General features: G+C 41.8%; 1 protein-coding gene across 4 annotated transcripts in view; it reads left to right on the top strand.

The window, feature by feature from the left end:
- The window catches only part of LOC135198779 (oxygen-dependent coproporphyrinogen-III oxidase-like), an 86,553-nt gene that overhangs the window by 19,811 nt on the left and 43,757 nt on the right, over positions 1–22,985 (top strand). For all 4 annotated transcript variants that reach the window (XR_010310886.1, XR_010310885.1, XM_064226709.1 and 1 more), the window contains 4 exons: positions 6,898–7,045; positions 15,766–15,928; positions 17,161–17,280; positions 21,499–21,668. Coding sequence is in view for 2 of the 4 variants with exons in the window: in XM_064226709.1 (XP_064082779.1) it covers positions 6,898–7,045; positions 15,766–15,928; positions 17,161–17,280; positions 21,499–21,668 (601 nt within the window). In the remaining 2 variants the exon portion in view is untranslated. The remainder of the gene's footprint in view (positions 1–6,897; positions 7,046–15,765; positions 15,929–17,160; positions 17,281–21,498; positions 21,669–22,985) is intronic.

The following is a 22,985-nucleotide window of genomic DNA, read 5'->3' as shown; positions in this document are numbered from 1 at the left end:
TGGAGATCAGCGGATCATTGTCGTCCCTTGAAGAGGATCTGGGAAGAATCGGGCATAAACTCGAGTCCGGAACGTTTTTCGGAGGACTCCCCGACAGAGATTAAGAAAGCAAAGGTTTTGGCTTCTCCCGATAAGTCGTGGGGAATGGAGAAAGAAGGCTCTCCTTCCTCTCGTTTAGACCAGAGAGAAGAAACGACGAAGATATTAAAGGATATGCAAGAGTCTATTGCTTCTCTAGTCGGGGTTCTTTCGAGAGATCCTCCAAGAAGAAAGGATGTTAATCTTCCTGTAAAGAAGTCAAAAAACCCTTACTATCAACCTCCCAGAAAAGAAGATTCTTCTTCGGATGAAGGGTCTATTTTTCACAGACCCGCGAGTTCGGGGCGCGAGCGCCACCGGCGTGAAGCGCCAGCCGAGCGCGAAGCGCCAGCCAGGCGCTGAGTCGCCAGTCAGCCGCAAAGAACTAACACGTAAGCGCGAGGCGCCAATCAGGCGCGACGCGGCAAGCCAGGCGCTATCCGATATTCGCAGGAGACCGACTAGGCGCGAGAAGCTGGCCAGGCGCGAGGAGCCAGCCGCGCGTGAGAATTCCTACAAGCAGGAAGAGACAATCAGGCGCGAGGCACCATCCAGGAGCGTAGCGCCAGCCAGACAAGAAGCGCCAGCCAGGCGCGATGCGCCAGACTGCCGAGAAGCGCCAACCAGGCGAGAAGCGCCAGCCAGGCGCGAAGCGCCAGGCGGCCGCAAAGAGACATACAGGCGCGAAGCGCCAGCCAGACGCGACGCGATAGACGGCTGCGAAGCGCCAACCAGGCGTGAAGCGCGAGTCGAGCGCGAGGCGCCAGCCGCGCAAGAGGAGCCAGCGAGGCGCGAAGCGCTAGCCGAGCGTGAGGCGCCAACCGCGCGAGAAGATTCAACCAAGCGCGAAGCGCCAGTCAGGCGCAAGGCGCCAGCTGATCATGAAGAGCGGCAAGAGCGAGAAGTTATAAGGGGTAATAGAAGATCTTTTCATGTAATGTCTTCGGATAGCGAGTCTCCTACAAGTAGAAACCCTAATGCAAGGAAGCAACCTGGTACATCGAAGGTTACGGTTTCAACCTCCATGTCTCAGGATGTTTTGGTGGATAAGAAAGGGAGAACTTCTAGATCTGTCAGTCTCTCTCCTTCTAGGAGTATTTCTCCTATAGGGAATAGGTCTACGGACAAAGATTCTAATAAAAGAGCTCGCTCTCCTTCTAGGATGGAGTTGGATGAAGTGTCGGAGGAAGAAACCCCGAACAATGAGGGGGTATCTAACTACAAAGTGTTAGCCTCTCTTCTCCTGCAAGAATTTGGAGACTCTCTAAGCCCTGCAGCTCCTCCTTCCCCGAGATCTCTGTTCTCCAGTACGAAGGTTCCTAAATCGTCTTCGTATTTAAAAATGAAACCAGCCATATCAATGAAGAAGGCTATTCAATCTTTAAATAATTGGATGAAGGTGAAGAAGGAAGCTCAGAAGACAGTTTTTTGCACTCCTCCATGTAAGCTCGGAGGTAGGAGGGGAATATGGTACAGGACAGAGGAAGCGATGGGGCTTATGCTTCCATCTTCCACGGAGGCGGATTTTTCAAGCTTGGTTGAAGCATCGAGAAGACATGCTTTGAATACAGCTAAAGCATATTGGAGCATGTCAGAATTGGATCAGCACCTCAAGGGACTTTTCCATGTACTAGAAGTTTTTAACTTCTTGGATTGGTCCCTTGGAGTGCTGGCCAAGAAGGCAAATGAACCAGATGTTTCAGAACCTGAAGTTTTGCATTGCATTTTATCCTGTATGGATAAGGCGGTTCAGGATGGTTCGGGAGAATTGTCATCTCTATTTGGAGCAGGAGTAGTGAAGAAGAGATCATTATTTGGTTCATTTCTAACCAAAGCGGTTTCTCCTTCACAAAGGTCAGCCCTTTTATACGCTCCTCTCTCGGATCACCTTTTCCCTTCGCACTTGGTGAAGGAGAGATTTCAAAGTCTCTTTGCTGAAAAGGCAACCCAAGACTTATTAGTACAATCCTCCAAGAAATCAATGACCAACAGTACCAGTAGCGAAGAAGACTACTCGTACTCCGGTAGTGCCCTTTTGGAGAGGTTCCACCTCTCGTCCTCCAACGAAAAGGAAGACAGCAACAAAGCGAGGAAGGTCCTCCTTTAGATCTTTCAAGAATCAAAGTAGCAGCGAGGTCCTCCAAACATCTGTAGGGGCCAGGCTCCTAAACTTCGTAGGGGCATGGAAGATAAGGGAAGCCGATCCTTGGACGCTAGCAGTCTTGGGGAAAGGTTACATTATACCTTTTCAGGACAGACCACCTTTGTCGAATTCCCCAAAGGAACTGTCGGCGAAGTACAAGGACCCTGTTCTGAGGGAGACACTTCTTCAGATGGTGATAGGAATGAAGGACAAAGAGGCAATAGAAGAGGTTCAGGATCCTTCCTCTCCGGGGTTTTACAACCGCCTGTTTTTAGTTCCAAACAGGCATCCGGGGGATGGAGGCCGAGTCTGGACGTGAGCATTCTGAACAAATATGTGGAAAAGAAAAAGTTCTCGATGGAGACTTCTGCCTCGTTACTTTCAGCCCTGCGAAGAATAAGACTGGATGGTCTCTAGACCTGCAGGATGCATATGTCCACGTTCCTATTCACCCGTCATCAAAGAAGTATCTCAGGTTTGTGATTCAAGGGAAGTCTTACCAGGGTTCAGGGCCTTGTGCTTCGGCCTCTCCACGGCTCCACAGGTATTTACGTACCTGATGCGGAACGTAGCCAGATGGCTACACCTGGAAGGCATAAGCGTCTCTCTGTACCCAGACGATTGGCTGATAAAAGCAAAATCCCAGGAACAATGTTTGGAGGATCTGAAGAAAACATTAGAATTGACAAAGGAATTAGGACTTCTCGTAAATCTCGAGAAATCGCAGATGACCCCCAGTCAGGACTTAGTCTATTTGGGGATTCAGATGAATTCTCGGGATTTTCGGTTCCCAAGAAAGGCGGATTCTTCGGGGGATTCAGAAAGTACAATCCTTCCTAAAGAAAGACAGGAGTTCAGCCAGGAGTGGCTGAGCCTTCTAGGGACTCTTTCTTCCCTGGAACAATTTGTATCCCTAGGAAGACTTCATCTAAGGCCTCTACAATTCTTCCTAAAGAGATCTTGGACTTGGAAGAAGGGCCATCTGTCGGACACTTTTCCGGTAACAATAGAGGTGAAGAAACACCTAAAGTGGTGGCTGCTCCCACTCAAAGAGAACAAGGGAGTGTCCCTAGAGGTTCGGAACCCAAACCAATCTTGTTCTCAGACGCTTCAGAGACGGGATGGGGAGCGACTCTAGGGGCAAGAGAAGTCTCTGGCAAATGGAATAAAGAACAAAGAGATTGGCATATAAATGCCAAAGAACTATATGCAGTGTTTCTGGCATTAAAATTCTTCGAGTCAGAAGTAAGAAATCAAGTGATTCAAGTCAACGCAGACAACACCACGGCGTTGGCTTATATAAAAAAACAGGGGGGGACGCACTCGTTTTCCCTATTCGAGATAACGAAGGATCTGTTGTCATGGACGGAGGAGAGGAATATTACCCTCCTGACCAGATTTGTGAAAGGGGAAAGAAATATCAGAGCAGACAGGCTCAGCAGGACAAAACAAGTTCTCCCCACGGAGTGGGACTCTGCACGAGCAAGTCTGCCAAAGACTGTGGAACCTGTGGGGAAGGCCGCAGATAGATTTGTTTGCGACGTTCCTGTCAAAGAGGATAGAGAACTTCTGCTCCTTAGTAGAAGACCCAAAGAGAGCGATAGCGGTGGATGCCATGCTACTGGAGTGGTCGGGACTCGACGCTTACGCTTTCCCTCCATTCAAGTTGCTAGGAGTAGTGATGAAGAAGTTCGTAGCATCAACAGGACGAGATTAACTCTCATCACCCCGTTTTGGCCATCCCAAGATTGGTTCACAGAGGTACAGGAATGGACAGTAGGGGGGTACTACCCAAGATCTCTTCCAAACAGGATAGATCTTCTCAGACAACCCACTTCAAGAGGTTCCATCAAAACCCTCCTGCTCTCGCTCTGACTGCCTTTCGACTATCGAAAGATTGGTCAGAGCGAGAGGCTTTTCAAGCAAGGCTTCGAAAGCAATTGCTAGAGCCCGGAGATCGTCAACTATCCGGGTCTATCAATTGAAGTGGGATGTGTTTAGAAGATGGTGTAGGAAGAATAAGCTGTCCTACCTCCGATACCTCTGTGACCAATATAGCAGATTTTCTGTTATTCCTGAGAGAGGAATCCAATCTGTCCGTATCTACAATAAAGGGATACCGAAGTATGCTCTCAGCGGTATTTAGAAATAGAGGCTTAAACTTGGCAGAGGATAGAGATTTGCACGATCTCATAAGATCGTTCGAGACGTCAAAATCTATATCCTCTACTCCGCCAAGTTGGAATCTGGATGTTGTGCTCAAATTCCTTACATCGGAAAAATTTGAACCTCCCGACCGTGCCTCGTTCAGGGATTGGACGAGAAAGTGTGTTTTTCTCATAGCCTTAGCGACGGCTAAGAGAATAAGTGAAATCCATGCCCTAGATTCTCGGGTGGGTTTTAAGAAAGACGCAGCCATCTGTTCTTTTCAAACTCTGTTTTTGGCAAAAAATGAGAACCCTTCGAAACCATGGCCAAGGAGTTTTGAGGTGAAAAGTCTTTCAAACTTAATGGAGACGAAATTGAAAGAACTTTATGCCGGTTAGAGCTCTTAGGTTCTATCTTAAAAAGAAAGAAGAGTTGAAGGCATGTAAACAAAGTCTATGGTGCGCAGTTCGGACACGAAAAGACCAATGTCCAAGAATGCGCTAGCGTATTTTATTAGAAGTGTGATTATGGAAGCTCATAGCGATTGTGCAGAGGATTCCTTTAAATTATTACGAGTTAAAGTTCATGAGGTAAGAGCAGTGGCAACATCATTATCATTCCAAAAGAATATGTCCATGAAGGACATTATTAATGCGACCTATTGGAGATGCAACTCGGTATTTGCATCCCACTATCTTAGAGATGTTAAAATTACCTACGACAAGTGCTTCTCTCTAGGTCCTTTTGTGTCTGCGGATACAGTGCTGGGACTGAGGACACATACCGATCCTTAAACTTTTATGAAAAGTCTAATACTTCCATACCATACTGGTGGGATGGGCTCTAACTTTCTTACCTGACGGCTAGTTGTTGCACAGGCGGCCATGGCCTTGTTTAGGTAAGGAACTTTGAGTTTATCTTACAGGATAGGCTTGGATAAAAACGGTGTCTTTGATTACGGAGATCTCCACTATTTGAGGCGGTTTTTTGTGTTACTACTGGTAAAAGTGCTTGGTGTCGCACAGGCGGCCATAGCCCTTGCTAGTGAGGAACTAGAAAGAAATGTGCCTTTTAAACGGAGTAGTATTAAAGACATTGTCTAAATTCGTACATGGACCTCTCCTTTTAAGACAGTATCAGGATTTTTTGCGACAAGAGTGCTTGGGCTAGCACAGGCGGCTTTTGGTGCTTTTGACAGTATGAGAATGTGAATAGGTCTTACAAGCGAGGTAGTACAAATTGAAATTATATTTGTTTATTTTTATTTTTATTTATTTTTCATAAAGAATTAGGTGTAAAATATTGTGATTTGAGTTTTTTGGTTGTTTGCAAGGAGTCCGGGGATGACTTCTTGCAATCTTAGATACAACATTTGGTTAGGTTTAAGGTGATCAGGATCGGGATTGTGCTCCTTAGAAAAAAGGTTCTTGTCATATAAGTGGATTGAAACCCTTTGACATAGCCCTTATAGGATCGGCCAAGTAAGTGGATAAGACCCCTTTGGCAGACCTACAAGAACTCTTAGCAATAGATCAATATCTCGCTGAGGCTCTTGAGACTAAGCAGACTCTGGGCATTAACCATGAAGTCTTCAGTCTAAAAACTAAGGTAGGAACCAAGTTTTATGTTATTAATACCTACAACGATTGTTGTGTTTCCTGTTAAATCAGTTATTAGCTGTCTTTACCCTCCTCCAATGGTGTGAATCAGCTATGTATATATCTGACAGGTAAGTTGAATGTATAAAAATGATATTGTTATGATACAATAAAGTTTTATACATACTTACCTGGCAGATATATACAATTAAATTATCCACCCAGCCTCCCCTCAGGAGACAGATGGTGTAGAAAAAATCTGATGGAAAACGGGAATGGGTTCCTATTCCTGCCACCCAGCGGCGGCGCGGTGGATCACCTGACCTACCTGTAGCGTGTGCGCGAAATTCGAAATTCTGTCGGCGCGACGGAGTCAATAGCTATGTATATATCTGCCAGGTAAGTATGTATAAAACTTTATTGTATCATAACAATATCATTTTGTGTTGCTGCAGTTACTAAAATCAATAGCAAATGAAAAGTCTTGGGCATAGAAATTAGTCATTTATACAGAATCTTCATAGTTTTCTGTTTGGCTAATTAGGGTGTAATTATTGTAATTTCTGTCTTGTATTAGAAGAAACCTACTGATCAGCCCTATTCAAGTTAGAAATTTTGACTGTCCTCTGTTTAGACTACTGTGCTTTAGTAATCCCAACTGTTAGGTGTGAGGCTTTATGAACACAAAACATTTAGATATCACCATAGTCTTGTACCCTATGTGTAGAATGGGATGGCAGGTTGTTTCAGTATTGTAAACAGATTCCTTGGCTGTAATTACTTTTTCAAAGAATTTGCGTGAGAAGATAGGAGGAAATATCTTGCAAATAACTATTCATTTGCACATTTTATTTACATTTAAAATTAATTAGTTGTCTTATTTAATGTATTTTATTGTTTTAATTGTTTTCTCTACATTTTTCTTTGCAGAGGTAAAGAGTTACCAGAGGATAAAGAGTTTAAGTTCTTTGCTGCCGGTATTAGTTCAGTTATTCATCCTCGTAATCCTCATGTTCCAACCATCCATTTCAACTATAGATATTTTGAGATGCAAGATGAAGATGGCAACAACAAGCACGTATGTTCTCATTCTTGAAAAACTTATGGGCTTTACAAGAATTATTTCCATTTATTTTTATATAACTTGACAAATTAATATAATTTTTAAATATTACTTCTATTTTATGGAGGTCTTCTTTAGCTTTAATTTTATACACTTGATTAGGTTTTTTATCATACTTACTGTTGCCATATAAGAATGGAGAGTATGTTCATTAGATTATTAATGAATCACCATAGATATCATAGTATATTATTGTAACAAAAAATGTGAAAACAGCAATAGTAATATTGCTGTTTATATTAAATTTGTATATTAGTACCAATGTTTATATTAAATTTGTATATTAGTACCAATTATTGTTTTTCAGATAGGTTGCCAGTGCTAGGGTAGAAATAAGAGTAAGAATTCTATCATGTAGTTTCACTAAAACTAGGGGAAGGGGCTCTTTAAAAGTCAGAAAATGCCTACTTATGAGTAATGTCCTGTTACCTGCTGCCATGTTTTCTTGTTATCTTTTTTTCTGCCTTTTGTGAATGCTTTTAGAAGAAATAGTATTTTATTATTTTCATTTTAGCACTTTATAACTGTTTAAGCTACTGACTCCAGACACGTTTTTAAATTTTGTACATGGAACTTACCCAGCAGATATATACTTAGCTATAGACTCCGTCGTCCCCGACAGAAATTCGAATTTCGCGGCACACGCTGCAGGTAGGTCAGGTGATCTACCGCCCCTGCCGCTGGGTGGCAGGAATAGGAACGATTACCGTTCTAGAACCAGATTTTCTCTGTCGCGGTAGTGTCAACATACGTTGTTGCTACCTCCTGACTTGATTTTCGTTTTTTCATCGCCATCGACCTTCTGGGCTGTCTTTTGCAGGGAAGTACTGGGTCTTTGGTTTGGCATACGCTTTTATTAACTTTTTAATGAATTTGGCTTCGAAATTTCGAAGAATATATTACGTGAAACTACCGAATTTTTCGGTAGACACTTATATTTTGCAATAAGGGAAATATTGATTTTTTTTTTTTTCACTAATACGTAAATATAGTGTTAGAACTTGATGAAGGAAATATAAGATCTAACTTCCTACTTTAGGAAGTCAGAAAGCATATAACTAGATACGCTTCCTTTAGAAGCTTTAAGAGCTCTCGTACTAACGAGCAGTTAGAGTATTGACAATTCTAGTAGTTGTTGCATCCTCATCACCTTCTTACTCCACAGAATCTACAAATTCATATGTGCAAATTTGAAGATAAATGGATGGAGCTCAAAAGGCGAGCTCTAAAAAGGTAAGAAGTGAATATAGTGTTCCCAGTGCAGTGGAGGGTGCGTCTGATCGGCTCCGTAGCGCTTCCAGGCCTAGACCTCTTCCAAACTCCCAGACCCCAGTGGAGGAGGAAAGTCGACAGCCGCAGGAAGGTTAGGGAGAAAACCCCCACCGGTCAGGCGTCCCCTCGGCAGGTTCTGTAGAACGTCCCAGACTGCCAAGGATAGCCATTGATAAGGCATCCTTAAAAAAGTGCGTCTCTTCATCTTACATCCGAAAAGACGAAGAATGTATGTTTGGAGCGATGATCTAGCGGCCGCTGCCAGGAAGCCGCGTTCCAGCAAGCTAGCGTGAGCTACGTTCCTATAGCCAGCAGCAAGGCGCGTTCCAGCTAACAGACTAGCGCGAGCCGCGTTCTAGAAAATTTTTCTTGGCGCAAGGCGCCTTCAAAAGAGGACGAAGCGCCAGCTGGCGCAAATTGCGCCAGAAAAACAGACGGCTAGAGCAAGGAGCCTTACAGTAGAGTGGCAATCAGAACGATCCTTCCATTGAACGTTTCCCCGGGCAAGAGGCTCTTTCTAAAAGGGGTCTAGTAGGCGCTCGGAACTGTCAGGGCGCACGGACCTTCCACGCAAGCGGAACGTTCCAGGAGCGAGTCTCCTTTCTAGCGTGCGGAACATTCCAGGCGCGCGGAACATTCCAGGCGCTACGTGCAAGGATCCAGGCACCAGAATATCCTTTCTCTATCTGCCTCGGCAGGGAAAGAAGGTAGTAGAGTATCTGCTGTATGAGAATACGATACGGCAAATCATAAGCACATACCGTAGTTACTTCTTTGCTGAGCAACTCAGTTACCAGTATCCTTCCAGGAATTTCCTAGGAAGGACTACGCTTAAAGGGATTGTTAAGACAACACCTACTTAGCTTCTATCGAAGTCTTGTTTCGCTTAGATATGCATTATAAGAACTTCCTGAAGTTCGATAATAATTTTATAAGATTCCTTTATTAAATGGAGTAGCTGGCAACTCTGGAAGAGTAAGGCCAGTCGGCTAACGAGACTGCTATCGCTTAGACCACCAACGCAGTATCATGTAGGTGTCGGTCATGAGTTGGTTGGTAACATGTCTCTCTCCTGCGGGATGGAATGAATAACCGTGTCCCTCCCCTACAATCGTGGTTTTAGCCTCGGATTGAGGGGATAGTTAAGCAAACATAAATAAAATATTGTCTGCCTTTTGCTAAGAAGCTTTCAATAAGAAAGATATTACAACATTTCAATGCTGTTTACCGTAGGTAACATTTTTAAAGGATTCTAACGCAGCGGAACTCTATATTGTATAATGCTCTCATGCTTACGAAAGCATGGCTTATTAGAGTACATGCTTAGTGAGAAGATGAATGTAGTAGAGAATTCACTTTAAGACTACGGTATGGTCAAGTCTTATGCACATACCGAGGTTAACTACAGAATTCCTAGTATCCTTACAAAGGTTTTCCTAGATTAATGCTGTTTACCACAATGTACAGTATTATAAAGGATTCTAATACGGCAGCGCGCGATATATATAATTCTCTCATCCTTTCGAGAAACGCACACAACCTTTTAAATTCGGATATTGCTCAAGAGAAGTTGGGTGAGTCGGATGGGAAACACTCTCTTAGTGGCAGAAGTTGTTTCCCTGAATGGACTATCTACGTATATAAAAGTTTTTTCCCACTAACGAACGGAATTAATAACATGTGAAGGATGGTCGGGTACCATAAATGCATAGATGTTATGGCACATAACCTAAAAAGAACTAGAAGGAAGCGCCAGCCTATCGCAAATTGCGCCAGAAGCGCCTGCCGCGCCAGAAGCACCATCCAAGATATTTTCTCGTTTTAGCGAGTTATTAACCTAAGAGTCCAGTAGCCTCTCGGACAGCAGGCTCGGTAACGGCAAGATTCGTTCCTGATTTCGTTACCCATTTAATCGAAAGGGGTCGCTTACAAGGAATGATGAAATGATTATTTTAATCACTTAGGCCAATTCCACGACACTCTCATATCGCAAAGAGCATCGAGAATCTCTTTTTTTCGCCCCTGTTCGCGTTAACAAAAGAGAAACCTATTAGGGAACAGACACGGACATAACGATCCTTAAGAGGTTCGATGCAAGATTTTTGCATGTCCGTGAGAACCTTCTCGATCGAAGATAATAACTGTTAACGTATGTCTAACATTTATTGAAAAGAGTTGTGAGAACCTGCGGAAAGGAAAGTCTTCTTCATAGATCTCTTTGTAAGGTAGAAGACGAACAGGCTTCCTTTAGACTGCTTCTTTTTCCTCGAACCAGAGAGGTAGCAATATAACATCTTTAAATTTAAAGAAGGGGAATAAACTTTAGCCTTTTTTCCCCTAGTTATAAATTCTTAACAGATATTAAGATAACTGGGCGTCAAAGGAAGAGAGGATGTATGCCTCATTTTGGCCTTAGAGAGGTTGGATTCACAGAAGTCACGTTCTTCTCACAGCATGTTTCGTAAGGCTTTTCCAAGAGTATCTGGATATTCTATCAGAATCTATTATAAATAGACCTATAAAACCTCTCCACTCTGAGTCTGTCCGCGTGCAGACTGACCAGAAGTGGACATGAATGAGAGGTTTTTCAAGGTAAATGACAATAGTCATGGCTAAGACATAGAATTGCTGCAGATCGTGCTAGATGGAATGAGGAAACTGTCCTCTTCGATACCTCTGTGAACCACATAGCGAGGTTTTTTCTTCACTTTCAGAGGGAAGAATCACCTATGTATATATCTGCTATCAAAGAACGCAGTAAAAGGCCATACTCTGTCTCTACCAAAGGGAATTAGAGATAACAGAGGATTAAGATCGTTCGGGATCTTATACGATACCTGCAATACGACAAGAGTAGGATATCATGTACTTCGAATGGGATTTTTTTTGTGGCCACAGATTCCGTGTTCCGACAAAATGGAACTGCTCCTCATCAAACTTCTTTGAGGAAGTTTATGAAGGAATTCTTTGTTTCTCTTAGCCCTAACGACCAAGAAGACAAGTGAATTTTTTGTGCATTGGAATCTCGCATCAGATTCAATGGACTCGGCAATGGGTTCTTGCCAGCATAGTATGTCTGGCAAAAGAAATAAATCCCTCTATTCCTGACGCAACGCTTTCAGATAGAAGTTTAGTTGCCCAGGCAGGGTACTTACATTTTCATCTACAGAAGAAGAGATGGTTTAAACGTTTGCCTACAGAGTCTTCGGGGTGCGATGAGGGCTCAAAATGCTTCCCAGAAGGTATTCAGAAGGATACAATAAGAGCTAGAAATCAGGGTTCCGCCCAATTTCAGCTCAGAGTCTCCTTCGACTTCCAGACTCCTTCCCTTCCTTCGGGCAAGGATAGGGAAGATTCTGCAACGAGGAACCTCATCAACATGTAAGAAGAGATCTCGTTAGCAAAAGAAGTGTTCAACGAAGGATCCTCCTCCGGAGGAAGACTCTTCTCTCTCGTATTGTTAGATATCCTGTCGTCTACTGGGTGTAGCTGACTAAAATCACCTCCCCTTGCCAGGGGCCAAAAGCTCAAAGGGGAAGAATTTCTTGCACCCTTCTCCAGTCTCCTGATAAACTATGTGGTTGTTCAGGAGACTCGGACAATGTAGCGCCAGCCAAGCGCCAAATGCCAATACAGGCGAAAAACGCCAGAGGCGGACAGTTCCAAGGAACTCTGTCATGGTCGGATACTGAGAAGGAGCGGGCCTCCAACCTGGCGCAAATGCACCAGAGGCGAACAAATCGGACAGATATAAGAGTGTCCGATGTGGACATTGCCAGACAGCCTAGAGACTCTTCCAAGCTCGAAGCTCCAGCAAGTGTGGAGGAGCCAAGCCAGGCGCGAGGCGCCAGCCAGGCTCTAGGAGCCAGCCAGGCTCTAGGAGCCAGCCAGGCTCTAGGAGCCAGCCAGGCTCTAGGAGCCAGCCAGGCTCTAGGAGCCAGCCAGGCGCCATCCAGGTGCCAGGCTCCTTCAAGGCTAGGCTCCAGTCAGGATTGAGGATCCATCCAGACGCAAGGCTCCTTCCAGTAAAGAGAAACCTAAAGCTCTGTCATGTAAGAGGGCTAGTCCCCATTGATATGATACAGGTAAGGCTCTGCCATGTAAGTGGGTCAGCCCCCATTGGCACGATCCGAGAAGGATTTGTCGTGTAAGCGGGCTAGCCCCCATTGACATGATCCAGAAGGGTTTGTCAGTCATAGGTCCCTACCTCGCTGAAACTCTTGAGGCATGCAGACTCATAGACAGTAATCATGAAGTCTTCTGCCAGGCTCCAGGTGCCTTCCAGGCGCAAGGCACCAGCCAGACGCAAGGCTCCAGCCAGGTGCGAGGCGCTAGCCAGGAAGGAGGAGCCAATCAGGCACCAGCCAGGCGAGAGGCGCCAGCCAGGCGCAAGGCGCCATCTAGGCGCGAGGCTCCAGCCAGGCTCTAGGCGCCATTCAGGCGCAAGGCTCCAGCCAGGCGCGAGGCGCTAGACAGGCGCTAGGCGCCTGCCAGGCACGAAGCGCTAGCCAGGCTCCAGGCTTCACCCAGAAGAGATCTATATCAAAGAACGCCCTGGCCTTCTTTGAGACATTGTGATCTCCTAAGCACTTGATAAGTGCATTGATGATTCCTTCAAACAGCTGAGAATTAAAAGTGCATGAAGTGCGAGCTTTTCCGAATTCTTGTTCTTTCCCTAACAATATGTCATAAGGACATATTAGCTGTCACATACGGGAGATGCAACTCTGTGTTGACTTCCCATTATCCGAAGGATGTCAAGATAACCTTCGAGGGATCCTTCTCTCTTGGTTGATACGTGTCTGCGGATACATTGCTGGGATAGGGAGCAGATACTGATCCTTGACTAGTGAGTTAAATTTTATTTAACGTCGTGTTTTTCTTTGGGTTGTTTGAAAGGAGTTTGTAGATAACTCTTTTTCAACTTAAGCACTAACCCTCGTGTTAGGATCAGGTGATCGGGATCGGTGTTGTGCTCCTTAATTATGCCACTAGGCATAGGCATATTGTCATGTAAGAGGCTCTGTCGAGTAAATGGATAAGACCCCATCGACAGACCCACAAGAACTCTTAGCCATAGGTCACATCCTCGCTGAGGCTCTTGAGGCGAAGCAGATTCCTAGGCATTAGCCATGGAGTCTTCCGCCTCTGATCAAGTAGGAAACCAAGGTTTTATTTATTTATTACCTACAACGTATGTTGTTTACCTGTCTATTCAGTAAATAGTTGTCTCTTTCCCACCACCAAGGGTGTCAATCAGCTAAGTATATATCTGCTGGGTAAGTTCCATGTACAAAAATGATATTGTTAAGATACAATAAAGTTTTGTACATACTTACCTGGCAGATATATACGATTGATGGCCCACCCAACCTCCCCTCAGGAGACAGGTGGAAGAGAAAATCTGGTTCTAGAACGGTAATCGTTCCTATTCCTGCTTCCCCTTTCCGTTCCCTCCCCCCCCCCCTTTCCTTTTTTGCCCCTTCCCCTTTTTTTTCCCCTTTCCCCCCCCTTTTCCCCCACCCCCCCCCCCCCCCCCCCCCCCAGCCCCCACCCCCCCCCCCCCCCCCAGCGTCAGGGGCGGTAGATCACCTGACCTACCTGCAGCGTGTGCCGCGAAATTCGAATTTCTGTCGGGGACGACGGAGTCTATAGCTAAGTATATATCTGCCAGGTAAGTATGTACAAAACTTTATTGTATCTTAACAATATCATTTTGCTTATTTGAAATTTTCTTGTGTTCATGAAGGAATTATATATTAAATTTGAAAGATATTTGTTCTTTTTTTCTTTGTTCTTTCTTACTTTAAACCTTTTACTAATTGTTCTTTGCTCACTGGCTTTGTTACTTTTATCCTTTTATTTTTCATCTGTTCCCTTTGGTCTCTTCCTTCTTAACCATCCAACTTCTTTAAATTGATCAAATTTTCACCTCCCACTCAAGAAAATTCACTGGTTGACTCCTGCAAATCTTAGGAATGTGACTTGGTGCTCTCAAACTATTTGGTACTGATAATATTTTGTGGTTTTGCATGTTGTAGGAAAGAAGAGGGACGTTATTGCCACTTGATTATTTGCTCACCACACTTGTACTGAAAATTGATGTTTACATTGTGCACCCCTTAGGATGAAAGTGCTGTCAGTGTACCTCATTTAGTACACTGTAGGTATTACTTAAGGTTCTTTGTAACATCCTATTCTTTTATTCGTACTATACCTCCGTTCATTTTCTCTTTCTTCTATCGGACTTTCCACCCTCTCCTAATGATTGTTTCTACATTATTTTCAGTGCTGAATGACCTCGTATGTCTTAGCACTTGACCTTAGGCCTAAATTTTATACCTCAGTTTGCATATACCTTGTGCAGATATATAATGGAGTTTACCACATACAGTGTACCTTGTACTGTGCTCTGTAAGCTGTATGTCAGGTTCTTTACAGTATTCTTTTAGCCACCAGAAACAGATTTCTGCCACAGATCCTTCATCTGCCGTGTAGTTCTTTTCACATAGATGTCTAACTTCTCTAATAACATGAAGTTGAATAGTTACCAACTGTAGGTTTACTATGCTTTAATCTTGTGCTCTCATTTATTACATTTTCTTATTTAGATTTTAGATGCCATTTAATTCTAAGATAAAGACAAACCACCTCTCGGATTTGCCAGTCAAGTTGCTATAGTGCTGGCTTGCCAAATCACAGGTCAGCAGTTCAGATACCCAAAGAGGAGATTTGTTTTTTTTTATCTATTGGCAGGTGAGATTGCTTGCTTATAGTGCATTTAATGTAGTCTTATTGGGCTGATTTTTTATATACTTTTGTTTCTTGTCATGTAAGAACAAACCCTTCAGGCCAGCCTTGTGACAGTATAGAAGAGTGAATAAGGTTTGTGAAATTACAGTAGAAATAAAAACTTATGTATTGGGTGCATGAGCTGGCAAAACTTTTAATAAGTCTTTTTCAGTGTTAATTGAAGTAAGTCACACTTAAAAGGTTTTGGCTCTACTATTGTTCTAGAAAATTTTTAAAGTTTTGTAAGTTACTCTCATTTTGGTGAAGTGAAAAGCCATTGATGAACTGCACATGAGAGTTACCTTGTTGGAGGATACAGTTCACAAGTCACATAGTAGACAATACCACTTATTTTTTCTTTTTATAAATACTGTAAAGAGACATTCTGCCTTGCACCCTGGCTATTCCTCATGACCTCTTCCTACCATGCGGTCCAACTTCTTTGGTTTTACCATACTCTAGTTTTCACCTCTCATTAAGAACAAATACTTCAGGAAAGGCTCTTAAGGGTCTAAAAATGAAATGGTTTGATGTTGCTAAACTGATTTTAATGCTGTTTATTTTAAAGTTAATATTATTTTAGTATTTTACATTTACTCCTTTTTCAACAGTGGTGGTTTGGTGGAGGTACAGATCTCACACCATATTACTTGGTTGAAGATGATGTAAAACACTTTCATTCAGTGTTGAAAGCTGCTTGTGATACTCATGATCGTCATTATTATCCAAAGTACAAGAAGTGGTGTGATGACTACTTTTTTGTCACATTTCGAGGTCAGTATTAGTAATGTTTATCTCACATTCTTTTATTCCTTTTGATGTCTTTATACCTAGATAGTTTTAACTTTGTAGAGAGGTTTGGCATCATTTGCATAAACGATTTTGGGATGCAAGAATAAGTTTAGTTTGGTTTCATGATATTCAGTCATGTCAATTTTCATGGCATGTAAGATTGCGAGGAACAAAATTCTTTCGTAGCAGCTACTCCCCAATTACTTAGAAACACAAGGTTCTGTAAGAAACTTCTGTAAGCATAGTCAGAATGCATTAGAATTTATGATTTTTAGTTATGGATGAGTTAACCCTCCATTTCAGATCTCAGGGGTGTGAATGTGATGAGAAGGGAATAGAGCCTATGATCAGAAATGAATGTGGTAGAAGGTTAGAGTCCCAGAATATAAGGGAGAAAGGGTGTAAATAAAGGCCTCAACAAGATGGAAATTGAGGTAGAAAGTGCACATGGCAGGAGAGAGTAGAAACTCATTTCTCATCTAACAGTGTAAAGGGAAAATATGATATAAAATGTTATTGATTAGGGTAAGCGTATGTTAATTGGTACCAGTATGTATTAAAGAAATGAGAGGGTTAGTTAATGCTATATGAAAATTAATGGTGGGTGGTATGGATACAAGACAGGTATATATCATCAAGTCTTTGTTCTTTGTGGACTGAATGTAATTTGCTCATATTTTGCTCCTTTGCTTTTTGTGTGCCTTTTAACCTTTTGAGGTGTTGGGGTGGGGTTGGTGGAATGGGGCAAAACCCAATTTTTGGTTCATTTATGAGTTTAAAGATTTTTTCTTTTATCACTCATTGTTATTATTATTATGAAGGATTAGTTTATCCAGACCTCTGAGCCTAACAACGGCTATCACTCATTATAAATTTATTTTTCATATAATACAGGTTTCAGGGTTATTTTTAAGTACAGTAGTCTGTAATTTTATATTATGTATTGTAGTGTCTTTGAACTGGATCATTGATAATTCTCTTGACCAGATCCTGTTTGCATGGGGAATAGTTAAACCATCCCCAAATCTCTCCTGATGTCATCTGATGCTTACTTATGTCAGAATATTTGTGGTTGATTTTTTCATTGGAATCTCAATAAGCTAATGTAAATCATTATTTACATCACAGTTTGACTTGTAGGGCACATTGTACTACTGTATATTTTGTATTTACTTCCAATTTTATAATTTTGTTTTTTTAATAATACTTCACAGGGGAGAGGCGTGGAGTTGGAGGCATATTCTTTGATGATTTAGAAGGTGACAATGCAAGCGATGTGTTTTCCTTTGTGAGGGATTGTGCAGATTCAGTTATACCATCTTACATTCCCATTGGTGAGTGTTCATTAGCAAAATATGAGAATTATTTGGTAGATAGAACTCTTACAATGATTTTGATGTAAATATTTAGTATACTAAGTTGTCAGTACACCTCACATGATGACGCGTTAATAAAGGATGCTTGCAGCATCCCTTCAGCCCCTAGCTGCATCCACTTTTTAGCTCTATTCATGCTTCCTTTCATCATTCTTGCTGTCCAACATATCAGTTACTTCCTAGTGCAAATTTGGAGTTTTCTCCATGTTCCACTTGAAATCCTTGTACTTCACATTCCTTATTTTCTGAATCTCTTTTTCTTGTTGTCAAACCACTCCAACTCCCTCTTTTCACTGCCTTAAGCGCTGAATGGTCGAAAGTGTCCTAGAGCTTGGCTGGACATAAGTACTATGGATCTTAAATCAATTTTCCCTATGGGAGGTAGCAACATCAGAAACCTCATTTGGTACACAACAGGCATTGTTTTCTCTAAAGGGTGTTTGCTGCTTCCCTTTGGCTCAAACTGTATCCAATTTTTAGTCTTTTAATTTTATTCCTGTTTCCTTCTTCAGTCTTGCTTTAAAACTGATGTGTTCAACACTCCCAACTCCCTTTTCTCTGTCTTTAGTGCTGAATGGCCAAAAGTGTCGTAGTGCTTGACTTGACAGCTTAAATTTCATATATCATCCAAGTCACTAATAGTAATGCTTACTGGCTTTTCAAGACAGTATTGCCAACTTTTTATTCTGATGAATTACTACTCTGTTTTTGCAGTAAAGTATTTAGTTTAGTGCGTAATTATTAAGGTATGTGCAAAAGACTACCTATTCTATATATTGTTTCTCATTGGAGTCGCAATACATCCAAAGTTTTTAGTTATTTACCATTATGTACTAAGATATTTTACATTAGGAGGCCACTGTTTGAATGTAATGTCTTACTGTAAGCCATGCCTTTCTTTGTGAGTAGGTCCATACTCAGGCCATTTTTTAGGGAGACTTTTAGATTTGTTTTCAAACTGTCTTGAATGGTCAAAAAGATATTTGTGGATATGCTTTCTTATGAAAACTTTTAAACTTTGTCTTCTCATTCTAGGGCATTCAACTCTGTTACTTATATTAATGTATGGCATCTTCAGCAATGAGTTAATTTACCTATGTAATTTAACAAATATACTAAATAGAATAAGGATGCTTTACCTAAGGATACAGATGAAATAAAAATTGCTTGCCTTCTGCTGATGCAGATGAATGGACTACTTTCAGTACTTCTCTGATAAACTTCAAGATACATCCCCACCTGTTTTATACTTTACTAGCAACAATTGAGAGGTCACCTTTCATAAAATACACAGCCTATGTCTAATGTCTGCTTCTATCTTCTACTGTGCTGCATAAATTTGGTAAAGAAATTAATGAGAAAGCATGAGTTTTCTTTGATAAAATACTATAGGAGAATTCCCAGTTGGCAGAGGGAATCTGAGGAGCTGCTTGCTCAAATTCCTTAAGACCAAATTATGTATGAACTGGTGTATATCAAAGGCAGAAGAGCCGATCAAACTTTGGATTTGAGGACTTGTGGTTTAGTCGGACAAGTCTACTGCTGCTTTAGAGTTCATGGAGCCTGTTTGTGAGCTTTTCTCCTGGGTAACATGGGATCATGTAAGTCACTTCTGCTCGGCTACTCCCTCTGCTTGGACATTTAGGCAACTTTGGACTAGGTATAGATCAGTCTAAAGAGGAATCTTCTAACTGTAAAGGAGGCTGAAAAGAAACTATTGAGCTTGGTAGCATGTAAAACCTCTAGAATGTAGCAGAAGCATTGTGAAGTTATATTGCTCGAAAGGGCACCATGCAGCAAACTTGGCCAAAGACACTGAACACGAATACAGCAGCTAATGTTGTCCTGTTTTAAGACAAAGGTGCATCATAACCAAAACATAAACCTATTGATGGGGAGCTCTGCCATGGAGGTGCCTAGAACAAAGGAAACTGATCCATTGGGAAATTGACCAACTCAACAGGAAAGACAGATAAAGGAAAAACAGAAGTGCCTGATGACTACTACACAAGTATTGTTATTAAGAAGTTAACCAAACCAGTGAATTTAGCTATTTGATGATGATAAACCAGTCCTATATACTACATGATCGCTTTAGCCACAACTTGCGCTTCCTAAGCTGAACATAGTTAAAAGTGAGAAAACAAAAATTGTAAATACAGCATATACAATATTTGTGTTTTCAGTAGTGATTATCATTACGTATTTATTTTTTTCTTTTGGTCTATCACAGTCCTCCAATTCAACTGGGTGGTATTTATAGTGTGGGATTCCGGGTTGCATCCTACCTACTTAGGAGTCCCTCACTTTACTTACTATGTGTGCTGTTTCTAGGAGCACACACTTCTGCATGAATCCTGGAGCTACTTCAGCCTCTAGTTTCTCCAGATTCCTTTTCAGGGATCTAGGTATCATGCCTAGTGTTCCTATGATTAGGGGTGCAATTTCCACTGGCATATCCCATATCCTTCTCATTTCAGTTTTCAGGTCTTGATACTTTTCCATTTTTCCCTTTCTTTCTCTTCAACTCTGGTGTCCCATGGTATTGCGACTTCAGTGAGAGATGCTTTCTTCTTGATTATGTCAATCAACGTCATGTCTGGTCTATTTGCACGTATCACCCTATCTGTTCTGATACCTTAATCCCAGATCCCAGATGATCTATCACTCCTTCATGTTGGTGTTCGTACCACATATTACTGCAAGGTAGCTGGTGTTTCTAGCACAGGCTCCAGTGGAGGGCTTTTGCCACTGAATCATGCCTCTTTTTGTACTGGTTCTGTGCAAGTGCAGGACATTTGCTTGCTATGTGGGTTATGGTCACGTTTTTCTTATTGAACTTCCTGCATGTGGGTGAGATGTTATTTCCGTATATTGTTCTTTGAACATACTATCTGGTTCTTAGGGCCTGATCTTGTGCCGCTGTTATCATTCCTTCAGTTTCCTTCTTGAGCTCTCCCCTTTGTAGCCAATGCCATGTTTCATTGCTGGCCAGTTCTTTAGTCTGTCTCATGTATTGTCCATGTATTGCTTTGTTGTGCCTCTGTTCTGTTTGTCATTCTCCTGTGTCTGTATATTTCTGGGTCTTCATGTACTTTTATTATTATTATTATTATTATTATTATTTTTTTTTTTTTTTTTTTTTTTTTTTTTTTTTTGCTTTATCACAGTCCTCCAATTCGACTGGGTGGTATTTATAGTGTGGGGTTCCGGGTTGCATCCTGCCTCCTTAGGAGTCCATCACTCTTCTTACTATGTGTGCCGTTTCTAGGATCACACTCTTCTGCATGAGTCCTGGAGCTACTTCAGCCTCTAGTTTTTCTAGATTCCTTTTCAGGGATTTTGGGATCGTGCCTAGTGCTCCTATGATTATGGGTACGATTTCCACTGGCATATCCCATATCCTTCTTATTTCTATTTTCAGATCTTGATACTTATCCAATTTTTTCCTCTCTTTCTCTTCAACTCTGGTGTCCCATGGTATTGCGACATCAATGAGTGATACTTTCTTCTTGACCTTGTCAATCAACGTCACGTCTGGTCTGTTTGCACGTATCACCCTATCCGTTCTGATACATAGTCCCAGAGGATCTTTGCCTGATCGTTTTCTTATTATTATTATTATTATTATTATTATTATTATTATTATTATTATTATTATTATTATTATTATTATATTATATTCTGAAGATGAAACCTATGCCCACAGGGGCAATTGACTTGAAATTCAAGATACCAAAGAATATGGTGTTCATTAGAAAGAAGAATGAATAAATGAGTAAATTAACAAATAGAAAAAAATGAATTAAAATGCAAGGAGAATAGTATTAGGAAAGTAATGTAACGCACCTTCGCTTGAACTTCTGAAGTTCCAGCTGCACGACTTCTTCTGGGAGGCTGAAGTTCCACAGTCCAATGGTGTTAGGAACAAATGACCTCTGGAACTAAGAAGTTCAAATGCGAGGCACATTTACCACATATTGGTGCTGCTGTTCAGTGAATCTGGTTGCTCTCAGCAAATAAAAGGGATAAGGGATCAAGTGTGAATGTGAAAGATCTCTGTTGAAATACATTCTATGCAGTTACTGTACAGGTATATCTTCATTGATATGCGGAATGTTTTTATAGTTGTTTACGGTATGTCAATTTTTAAAGGTTTTTTCTCTCTTTTTTCAGTTAAAAAGCATAAGAATGATGCTGTGACCGAGGCAGAAAGACGTTGGCAGCTCTTAAGACGTGGTCGTTATGTAGAATTTAATTTGGTGTATGATCGAGGGACCAAGTTTGGTTTTGCAACACCTAATGCTCGTATAGAGAGCATACTCATGTCTCTTCCTCTCCATGCTGTAAGTAATCAGCATTAAATTTATAATTTACGAAGTACCAAGAAAAGACTTACTGCTATCACATTTAATGTGGTGTTAATCAGTAATTATACATGATTATTTTAAAGCAAATATTTACTGTATTACTTCTATATGTATGTAATTATTAATAACTTCTTAAGGAAATCAGAAAAAATAGTGGGTTTTCTTCTGAGGATTCAAAGATTAGAGCATAATAAGCCATTGCAAAGATCCTTGCAGCACTCGCCTCCCAGTAGTGTGGATTCTTCAGGGTTTACGTATACAGTAATACAGTACCTTGCTGTTTCATCTTGGCTAGACTTGGGGATCATAACACATGCTCAGGTATACTTGCTGATGTCTGTTATCTTGTCTCTTTTGAAGAGACTGAAATGTCTGGGATTTCATTGACCATCAGAGAATTTGATTATAAGAAAAAATCAATTGTATTTTTCTTATTCATCTTTGGTGAATAGTAATACTTTTTTGAAAAGATATGATATACTTAAGAACAAAACTTTGGACCAGGCCTATTACAGTTGAGAATGTTGTCATTGGTCTGTTTAAGAGGATTAGTAATACAGTAGTACCTCGAGATACGAAATTAATCCGTTCCGAGACGGCCTTCGTATCAAGAGTTTTTCGTATCTTGGAACACATTTTACATGTAAAATGGCTAATCCGTTCCAAGCCCTCCAAAAACACCCCAGTAAATTATATTTCCAGGCCTAAAACACATGTTCTAGGGTTACAACGGAAGAAATATAACTCCAAAAAGGCAAAATACTGTACATACTTGAGTATTAATCAACTGCATATAATGTTCAACCCCATTTTTACTGCATATATTAGGGGGGGGGGTAGTGTGCATCGTGCCCCGCACGCGCACGGGCACGTAGAAGGTCGGCTTGTCGCGCCAGCCAAGGTGAAGGTCGGTCGTCGGAGAGTGACGAGGGGTGGACGGAGGACCCCACCCCTCCTAAAACATGCCACCCCTTCACGGCAAACCCCTGGGATGACCGTACCAGTACCCCTGACTGTTTTTGGGGTTCATCCAGCTTTTCCTGACGCGGGAATTGCTGGAATACCTGGTACACGAGACGGTGGACTACGCTCGGTACTGCCGGTATGAGCTGAGGACGACCTTGTCGTATTACTGGCGGGGTTGCAACCTCATTGACATGGCGCATTTTTTGGGGCTCCACATTTATTTTGGTATGACACCTGCTGTCGACGTCAGGCAATATTGGAGGAGAAATTATTTTTTATGTATGCCGAATGTGCCTGGCGTTATGTCCCGTGATAATTTCCTGGCGT

Source organism: Macrobrachium nipponense, chromosome 22, assembly GCF_015104395.2.
Source record: "Macrobrachium nipponense isolate FS-2020 chromosome 22, ASM1510439v2, whole genome shotgun sequence".
Taxonomy (NCBI): Eukaryota; Metazoa; Arthropoda; class Malacostraca; order Decapoda; family Palaemonidae; genus Macrobrachium; species Macrobrachium nipponense.
Note: the sequence above shows the minus strand (reverse complement) of the source record. Positions and strands in the feature narration are given on the sequence as shown.